The sequence below is a fragment of the Anguilla anguilla genome, chromosome 2, assembly GCF_013347855.1.
Source record: "Anguilla anguilla isolate fAngAng1 chromosome 2, fAngAng1.pri, whole genome shotgun sequence".
NCBI lineage: Eukaryota > Metazoa > Chordata > Actinopteri > Anguilliformes > Anguillidae > Anguilla > Anguilla anguilla.
Genome location: NC_049202.1, coordinates 20,366,683 through 20,376,737, shown reverse-complemented (window position 1 = coordinate 20,376,737; position 10,055 = coordinate 20,366,683). Strand labels below are relative to the sequence as shown.

Below are 10,055 nucleotides of genomic sequence, written 5' to 3'. Positions count from 1 at the left end.
GTTCCCTGTTTGTTCCTTTCGTTAGTAAAGTCTTTGTTAATTTTCCCTTTTTGAGTTTCGTGTTTTTTTTTTTTTTTTTTTTTTTTTTTTCCCCCCCCACTCTGCGCCTGGGTCCCAGCACCCGTACCGTGACATGGGGGGTTTTCAAATTTCTCCCATTTAAGTAGGGGATATGTATATCACGATCCCTGTTGGATAGGTTAGTGCATGTCTGTGCATGTACAGACGTACCTAAAGCAGATCCATTCAGCGCCAAACTAAAAATAATTACTTTGCATATTCATTAATATATATAGCCTAAATATGTGAGTTGTCCTTACTGTGTGTTTATACAATATCCACAAAATTAAATACTTACATCGAATAACTTGTCACAAGGGATATTGATTTTTTTTTTTCTTATTGCATTTTGAATGCTGTAGAACGTCACTAATTCTTTAAAAAATAAATAGTATGTATGCATTTATACATTATATTTTATTTGTATGCATATTGTATTTGATGCATGTTTTCTACAGTATTTCTGATTCACTGCACCAAATACACACCATATTGTGATGTCCATAGTGTTTTAAATGTGACTCAGTTTTCTCAAAATAACTGGAGTCTGGTAGAATTAAACTAATTGTTTTTAGTATGTGATATTCAGTAATGAAGAATTATGCTTTGAAAATTGTAGGGTAGGGTACAAACTACAATAATATATTCAATGCAAATAATTGACTCAACAATTAAGGGATATTTACAGGAGGAACACATAGATGCACAGTTAATGCATATAAGTGAGACTGCACAAACACAGCCAAATAAAGTAAGAAAAAGTGCTACAAATGCTCAGGTAAGTACACAGTAATGCAGTAACAATTCATAAGTGTGAAATAAATCCTGTTGAATTAATAGTAGAAGTACTCTAGTGTTGTAGCTTCCAGATAATTTCCCCACAATGCAATACTGTATTGTACAAAATATGCAGTGCTTTACTGTGAGAAAATATATCTTGTATGACATCACCTATTGCTATTTTATCCATGTAGCAAACTGTTATTCTGCTACACTAGCATGTGCTAATGCACTAACAGCATACAAACCACTATAAGCCACTATCCAATTTTAAATTACTTTACAATCCCAATACTACTTCCCAATTCCATAATTCTCTCCTGTTATTACTTTTGAATTTAATGTTTTTATAAGTGCTGGCTATTTCATCTTCTTCAAGGAGGAAATCATAATGCAGTTAAACAGGAGAGTGAAAATATTTCGGGGTGAGTTGATCAGTTAGGAAAATATTTCAGCTTAACTGAAATATACAGGAGATACATTATTCACGTTTAATACTGTTTGTTTGGATGGCAGTGTCGGGCAGATAAAGACTAAGGTGAAGGCAAAGTTTGTCAAGCTCCTGCAAGATTAAGAAAATAACTGAATGCAACAAGCCTGGTCTGATTTTAATCACATGAGGTGTGGTCTGTCGAAAGTTCAGCAAAACCGAAAGTGAAAATTTCACACTGACAGACCGAGTCTGTAAAATGGCAGCTAAAGTTTTGATTCCTGAGGACGATCTCTGTTGCTCTATATGTTGTGATATTTTTAAAGAGGCCGTTGTACTGAAATGCAGCCACAGCTTCTGCAGAGAGTGTGTGCAGCAGTACTGGGAAGAGAAGAGCTCTCGAGAGTGTCCCATCTGCAGGAGAAAGGCCTCTATGCGGGAACCTCCAGCAAACCTGGCTTTAAGAAACATTGTGGAGTCCTATTTGAAGCAGAAGACTGAGAGAGAAACTACAGACAAGAGAGGTGCTCACTGCAGTCTTCATGGGGAGAAACTTTTATTATTCTGCAAACATGACCAAGAGCCTCTCTGTCTTGTCTGTCAGACTTCAAAAAAACACAAAGACCACCCGGTCTGTCCAGTGGAAGAGGCTGTACTGGACCTGAAGGTATTCCATTTTAAATGTCATCTATTTCATATTCTCAAGGCAAGATTTAATTTGAGTACAATGTCACCGTGTAAAACATTCAGTTCTGACAAACAGCTGTGGTATGAAGTCTTGTAAATACATTCAGTGGAAGAAGCAGTGCTGTATCTGAAAGTGTTGTTTTCAACCGTCAAAGCATGTAGGAGTAAATATCAATGAAGTGTAGGCATGGTAAAGTCCTGATTGACAGTTGTGCTTGGGGGCGTTTTATAAGGAATATGGATCCAAACTGGAAGCACTGAAATATACAGAGTAATTTTATAAATATATAGCAATGATGTGTCACATCAGATGTACTGATGCAAATAGAGATCACCCAAGACTCATACAAATTTATCAAAACTCTAATTTAATAAATGTGAAGATGTAAATAAAGTACTGTTATATATTGTGTACTAAATATTTGGTTATATGCTTAGACAAGAACCAGGAAGTACAAAAGTCTGAAATGAGTGTATAACCAGCAGAGACAAGGGCTATGTATACACACAAGAAAATCGTCTACCAACAAGTCAAACTGGTTTATAAATGCTTAAACATTTCTTACACTATTCTACAAGTTCAATGAAGTACAACCCAGTAATAGTTGGTATGTGATATCCAACACGCTGGAAAATGTAACTTTTTATTTGACTGAAAACACATAACATAAAATGTTATGATGCACTATGAGTAAGTTCCACTGGTCTTTTCTTGTAGCAGGACTATTTTCTCTGCTACATTTCCCATGTACTTCTGACCTCTGCTTGCATTACAGCAGGGGTACTGCTGCGCCATTTGTGTCTTTCTGTAAATAATAACTGATTCATTTAACTCCAGGAGGAAATCAAGCCTGCACTTAATCTTATTCAAGAAAAACTAAAGAGGTTTACTGAGGCTGAACAAGAATGTGAGAAAACAGCAAAACACATCAGGGTGAGTAAAGCAGTACGTTTTAGCAACACACAAATCCAAAAAAACATAATTTTTGGTTTATGCTATGTTTTATAGAAATAACAAACACACTGACTGCCACACATTTACTATTACATTTACATTCACAATTACTAAACATAGCAACACTATTCAGGTTTTAAATAGTGTGTTGTGAATTGCAGAGTCAAGCCCAGCACACAGAGAGGCAGATAAAGGCAGAGTTTGAGAAGCTCCACCAGTTCCTACGAGAGGAAGAGGAGGCCAGACTAGCTGCACTGAGGGAGGAAGAGGAGCAGAAGAGTCGGATCATGAATGAGAAAATAAAAAACATCACAAGACACATCTCCACCCTTACAGACAAAATCACAGCTATAGAGAAGGCAATGGGCACTGAAGACACCTCCTTTTTAAAGGTAGGATCTTGATTTACTGACAGAGCTCTGCGTTTATCATGACCGTTTCCAGCTACAGTATATTGAGGTGCACAGTCTGTTACTGTGATACAGAGCACCAGTACCATTTTCAGTAATGGGTCTGTGGAGCAAGGCCTCACCAGCAGAATGGGGAAGATGATAATAAACTGCTAGCAAGCAAAATATCACATTTTTATATTATTGAACATATATTATTAAAATATGTATAATATAATTACACTCACTGGTCACTTTATTAGGTACACCTTCCTAGCACTGAGCACGACCCCCTTACCCCTCCAGAACAGCCAAACTTCTTCCTGAGATGGATTAAATAGCGTACAGGAACCATTCCTTAAGGATTGTGGTCCAATGCCATCTTAATAACATCACGCAGATCCAGCAGATTTTTCAGCCACACATTCATGCTGTAAACCTCCCATTTCACCTCATCCCAAAAGTGTTCTATTGGACTGAGTTCTGGTGACTATGCAGGCCACTGGAGTAAACTGAAGTCAAATCCTTGGAACCAGCTTGAGATGTCGTGCTTTGTGACGTAGCGCATTATCCAACAAGAAGTATCCATTTGAAAAAGGGTAGACAGCAGGCATCAGACCTGGGTCAAATATAGATATACATATAAAGTATTTTAATTACTTTTAAATACTTATTTAGAAATTATTTGAAATTCAGCATTTACTACAAAATACTATTTACTCCTAGCACGTTTCCAGTCCACCTGGACTACTTTTCAGCTGACAGTGCTCTTATGTGTGCGTGCATGCGTGCATGTATATGTGTGTGTTTGTCACACTGTCTGTATATGCCCTATACTGTCAGAGTGGATCTGCTGCTGCTGGGCCTGAACCTGCTCCCACCAGCAGTGCAATCTGCCCCTGTGCTGTCCTGCCTGTGATCTCTCCTTTGCTGCCTAGCCTATGATCACTTAATGTGCTTAAATTACCTGATCTTTCAGGTAAATCTCCATTAGCTAGCTTAACAACATTAACATAACGTTAGCAACCTAGTACAGCAAAATTACTTTCAAAGACAACAGAATAAACTTTGTCTCTGTTACTATCAAATGACTGTTAGCTAGGTTTTCATCTTGACCATTTAACTATCTAATTTGATTTCTTACCCTGAGAGTCAGGCAATATTCCACGGCATTCTTGAATGCTGTCATTGTCATTGGATTCTACCACGATGCGTTTAAAAGCTGCATTGCCACATTTGATTGGCAAGAAATGGACAGGCATGACAAGTCCTGATTGGTAAGAAATAGACCAGAAAGACAGGGAGATTTGATTGGTAAAAATTGCGCAGGGCAGAGCACGTGATTGAAAGAAATGGAAGCCAAAGTCGAACTGGGACCACGCGATTGGGAGCCAGACTCTCATGCTAGTGAAGTAGTTGGTGGGCTGCAAAGTTTTGTTCTTTTAAACGTGTAAATTTCTGTTGTCCAATTTGAGTGCGTATCTAATGTTTTTATTGGCTGGTATACCTACATGTCCAAAGGGGAGGCATATTCTCTGTGGGCCTGGAGCATTTGTGATATTGTAATTGGCAGGAAAAAGAAGAAGGAAAACAAAAACTTGAAATCCCCAAAGTTAGAGGCTTTATTATGTGGACGTGTGAAGTTGTTTGAGAATTCTGTCTGTTGACATGAAGTGAGAGTCTGCGGTCATTGTGGTTATTTCTGTAAGGAACCCTGAAAAATGCCAAACTCTCGGTGCTGTATAGGTATGGGGCATGCTACCCCACCAAGATGTAACCTGGTGTGATGGCATAACCATGTCAATATGCCTCATTTTCCCTTTATTTTGGCAGTTACATGTACATTACAGTACCTTCATTCACGTGTGTTCACTGTTAATATCTACATCACTGTCATTAGCATGGCTCCTGTCTCTCACTTGTTATTGCCTGTCTCTCATAATGGTCTCTACTGAATACATTTATACATGCATACTGTACATTCTATCACATTTAGGCTGTTGTGATTTGTTTTTCAGAGCTACAAGAGCATTAAGGAAAGGTATGTGGACTCTCATCTCATTTCATATTGTCTGTTTAAGTCACTTCAAACCCCAAAGCCTGAGTGACTCCTGCTTGTCATTACAGAGCCCAGTGCGCACTGCAGGATCCAGAGCTGCTCTCAGGGGCTCTGATAGATCTGGCCAAACACCTGGGAAACCTGAAGTTCAGAGTCTGGGAGAAGATGCTGGGGGTGGTGCAGTACAGTGAGTATCTAGGGCAGATGGTGACATCATGTTTTTTTCAAGCACTTAATGAACCCATAAAACTATAGAAACAAGATGTATACTGAAATGGTGCTGAAGATAAACAGTACAGAGTCAGCCAGTCTCAGTTTCTGTCATGGTTCTGTGTTTTCCTGTCTGTGTTTCCCTTGTTGGGCCGCCAGATGGCGGCACTTCTGTTTTGTGTCCTGCTCCCCCCTGTTAATTGTATTATTGTTGTCTCGTTATTCTATCATTGTTCCCACCTGTGTCTTGTTATCCCCTCCTTTTCTGGGTTGATTGTTTTTTGAGTTCACCTGTGTCTTGTTACCCCCTGTCTATTTAAGTTCTTTGTTCCCTTGACTCGGGTGCTGGTTCCTTGTGTTTGTTTCAAACGTGTGTTTCAGACCGTATGTACCTGCCTGCGTTTTTGACCTGTTTGTGTTTGTTTGCCCTTGTACTCTGCCTCCCTGTGTTCTGCCCTGCCTGTGTTTTTGAGTTCCTGTTGTTTTCTGTTTTATTAGATATTTTTTGAGTTTGTGTTTTTGCCCATCGTGGCCTTTTCTGTTCCCTGCTTGTTTGCCTGTCCTGTAAGTCTTTGTTAATTTTCCCTTTTTGAGTTTGTGTTTTTTTTCCCTCTGCGTTTGGGTCCCCCCTACCCGTTACGTGACAGAAGGAACCAGCCAGCGCTGGACCCAGCAGAGTTTTTTTTATTTATTAATTTATTTTTAGTGTTTTTTGTGTTTTTTGTTTATCGTGCCACCGGGGTGGTGGAGTGACCCGGAGGACTCGCCACCCAGCGACTGGGAGTCCCTCGCCCTTGAGCTTCCCAGCGCCCGGGGCGGACGGTCACGGAGGCGCCGTGGTCGGGCTGCCTCCCGGTCGGCCAGACCTCCAGCTGCCCAGCCAGCGGTTCCCGGCCCTGCGTCATTTGAAGGGTCTCGACTGGTGATCTTTCCAGGGTCCGGCCCGCGGAGGTCCCGCCGGTCCCGTCCGGCTGCCCAGCCGGGTTCCCTACAGCTGGGGTCTGTGTTCCTGTCCCCTGCCCAGCCCAGACGGCAGGGGCCTCGGCCTGCTCCGCCCCAGGTCCAGGAGGGGCCTTCACAGCCTGCTGCGCCCCAAGTCCCGGAGGGGCCTTCACGGCCTGCTGCGCCCCCAAGTCCCGGAGGGGCCTTCACGGCCTGCTGCGCCCCAAGTCCCGGAGGGGCCTTCACGGCCTGCACCGCCCCAAGTCCCGGAGCGGGCTCCGTCGCCGGCTCTGCCCGCCGTTCCCCAGGAGAGGCGTTCTGCTTCGCCCCGCGCCCAGGAGAGGCCTCCAGAGCCGCCCCGAGCCCCGGAGGGACCGCCTGCTCTGACCCTCGTTCCGCGGGGGCCGCCTGCTCTGACCCTCGTTCCGCAGGGGCCACTGCCGCCTGCTAAACCCAAATTTTGTGCTTCGCTTCTGCCTCGAGCCCCGGGGGGGGGGCCTCCGGAGCCGCCTCGAGCCCCGGGGGGGGCCTCCGCATCCGCCTCGAGCCCCGGGGGGGGCCTTCGCATCCGCCTCAAGTCCCGAGGGGTCCTCCGGAGCCGTCCAGAGCCCCGGAGAGGCCTCCAGAGCCGTCCAGAGCCCTGGAGAGGCCGCCTGCTCCGTCTGTTGTCCCGTAGGGGCCGCCGCGGCCTGCTCTGGCCGCTGTTCCGCTGGCGAAGCCACCTGCCTTGCCCCCTAGCGTTCATGCTCCCCCTAGCGTTCGTGCTCCCCCTAGCGTTCGTGCTCCCCCTAGCGTTTGTGCCCCGAGACCTCGCCCTGTCCATGTTCCCCACCGTGTGTCTGCCTGTGCACCTGCCCCCTTGTCTAGTTGTCTGCCCACTTGCCTGTCCGCCTGTTTGCCCGCATGTCTGTCAGCCAGTATGTTGGCCTGTTTGTCTGCCCCCCAGGCTGTCGACCCGTCGGCCAATCTGTTCTCCCGCCTGTCTGCCTGTCTGTCGGTGTGTCAGTCTGCATGTTTCTTGTCATGTCTGCCTGTTTGTCAGGTTGTGTGTCAGGGTTCACCCCTCTCCTTCCCTCTGTCTGTCCCTTAGCGTGTCTATAGGTCTTGCCATGTGTCTCCCCGCCTGCTTGTCCCTTTGTCTGTCCTTGTAGGTCTCCCGGTGTCCCCGTCCAAGTCCTGTCCCCCCGTCCGAGTCCAGTCCCGAGTCCTGTCCCCCCGTCCGAGTCCAGTCCCGAGTCCTGTCCCCCCGTCCGAGTCCTGTCCCCCCGTCCGAGTCCTGTCCCCCAGTCCGAGTCCAGTCCCGAGTCCTGTTCCCCCGTCCGAGTCCAGTCCCGAGTCCCCCCCTCTGTCCTGTCCCAGTCCCGAGTCCGGTCTTGTCTCGTCCCAGTCCTGAGTCCTGTCTCTAGCTCCCACCCTCTGTTCACTCCCTCCCCGGGTCGGCCTCCTGGGACGTCAGGAGCCGTCCCTTGGGGGAGGGGTACTGTCATGGTTCTGTGTTTTCCTGTCTGTGTTTCCCTTGTTGGGCCGCCAGATGGCGGAACTTCTGTTTTGTGTCCTGCTCCCCCCTGTTAATTGTATTATTGTTGTCTCGTTATTCTATCATTGTTCCCACCTGTCTTGTTATCCCCTCCTTTTCTGGGTTGATTGTTTTTTGAGTTCACCTGTGTCTTGTTACCCCCTGTCTATTTAAGTTCTTTGTTCCCTTGACTCGGGTGCTGGTTCCTTGTGTTTGTTTCAAACGTGTGTTTCAGACCGTATGTACCTGCCTGCGTTTTTGACCTGTTTGTGTTTGTTTGCCCTTGTACTCTGCCTCCCTGTGTTCTGCCCTGCCTGTGTTTTTGAGTTCCTGTTGTTTTCTGTTTTATTAGATATTTTGAGTTTGTGTTTTTGCCCATCGTGGCCTTTTCTGTTCCCTGCTTGTTTGCCTGTCCTGTAAGTAAAGTCTTTGTTAATTTTCCCTTTTTGAGTTTGTGTTTTTTTTCCCTCTGCGTTTGGGTCCCCCCTACCCGTTACGTGACAGTTCCTTCAAGTTTAGGAAGTTCTTATGGTTGCACTACACTCGATTTAATTTCAGAACACAAGAATTAACATAATATATAAAATGTCATTAATAATATGGTTTATTAGTTGTGTGAATTGTCTGCATTTAATTCACTATGAAACGTGTTAACTGATGTATTCATTTTCATAATATAAGCATGTTTTATATTTTAAGAATAAAACCTAAAACATTACAGTATAAAATCCATCATTAATATGTACAATATACTGTGTATGTGACCTGATCTGAATAGAGTATTTGAAATGTGTCTTCTTTCAACTTTCAAATATCTTTCTTTCTTGATATTAGCTCCTGTGGTGCTGGATCCCAACACTGCAGCTCCCTGGCTCTCTCTCTCTGATGATCTGACCACTGTGAGACACACAGGTACAGGCCAGAAATATCCTGACAACCCAGAGAGGTTTAAACTCTATGTGAATGTGCTGGGATCTGAGGGGTTTACCTCAGGGAAACACAGCTGGGAGGTGAAGGTGGGGAATAAACCTAAGTGGAATATAGGAGTGGTGAATGAGTCCATCAGTAGGAAGGGAGAGATGACAGCCAGCCCAGAGAAAGGATTCTGGGTCTTAACGCTGAGGAATGGTGATAAGTACAGAGCAGGTGGAGCTGCTGACCTCACACTGAAGAGGAAGCCCCAGAGCATCAGAGTGCAGCTGGACTATGACATGGGGGAGGTGTCCTTCTTCGACTCCAGTGACATGTCACTCATCTACACTTTTAAAGACACATTTACTGAGAGAGTGTTCCCATTCTTCTCTCCCTGTGTGAAAAAAGATAAGAATGAAGGACCCCTGCAGATATGCCCAGTGAAAGTTTCTGTAACAGTTATGTCATCCCATTGAAGGTGTTTTAAAAAAAAGAACAAACTACATGTACTGGAAGAGTATTATAGAGGAAATCCATATTCCTCTATAACTATTATGTTCCTCTGTAATGATTCTAGTTTTTTCATTTTAATTTTCTTTTCATCATTGATAATTTAGTTGAGATTTATCATTTTTTGATAATGTACATATACAGGTAGTATCTTCTGGGTTTTGTTTTGTACCAAATCATTAGACAAAATTATTTCATATAATTTTTGCTCATAAAGTAGATGTGCACCTGTAGTGTAGTCAAATACCTTTATATTTGATTAAAGTCATTCCTGTCTAGCTGGGTTTGTAAGGTAGTGTAGAAGCTTGAAATGTGTGAGTATAGTGAGTGTTCGTTAGTTTGATTCCATCAGTCCTCCTGTGTTCTTTTCAGATTTTACTTTGCAATTCACCCTGTCAGTACAATGCTGTAGGATTTACTGTACATCTGGGCCTTAAGTAGCCTCACCTTCAAACTTCAACCATGATTAAATAATTGCCATTGGCAAATAATCACAAAGGTTTCTCTGATTGTGCCTTTCATTGTATTCTCTTTCTTATATCATATCAGAGAATGTAAATTACAAAAAAGGATTCCACAAAAAAGTATTTTTAATTAAATCCCTT

The 10,055-nt window shown here is 43.9% G+C and overlaps 1 protein-coding gene across 1 annotated transcript; it reads left to right on the top strand.

Moving 5' to 3' along the window:
• The first annotated feature begins 1,512 nt into the window (after positions 1–1,512).
• Positions 1,513–9,948, top strand: LOC118221154 (tripartite motif-containing protein 35-like). The gene is made up of 6 exons (XM_035405951.1): positions 1,513–1,937; positions 2,796–2,891; positions 3,074–3,304; positions 5,320–5,342; positions 5,429–5,547; positions 8,863–9,948. The coding sequence occupies exons 1-6, from the start codon at positions 1,530–1,532 to the stop codon at positions 9,414–9,416; spliced, it is 1,431 nt and encodes a 476-aa protein (XP_035261842.1). The 5' UTR covers positions 1,513–1,529; the 3' UTR covers positions 9,417–9,948.
• The last annotated feature ends 107 nt before the right edge of the window (positions 9,949–10,055 follow it).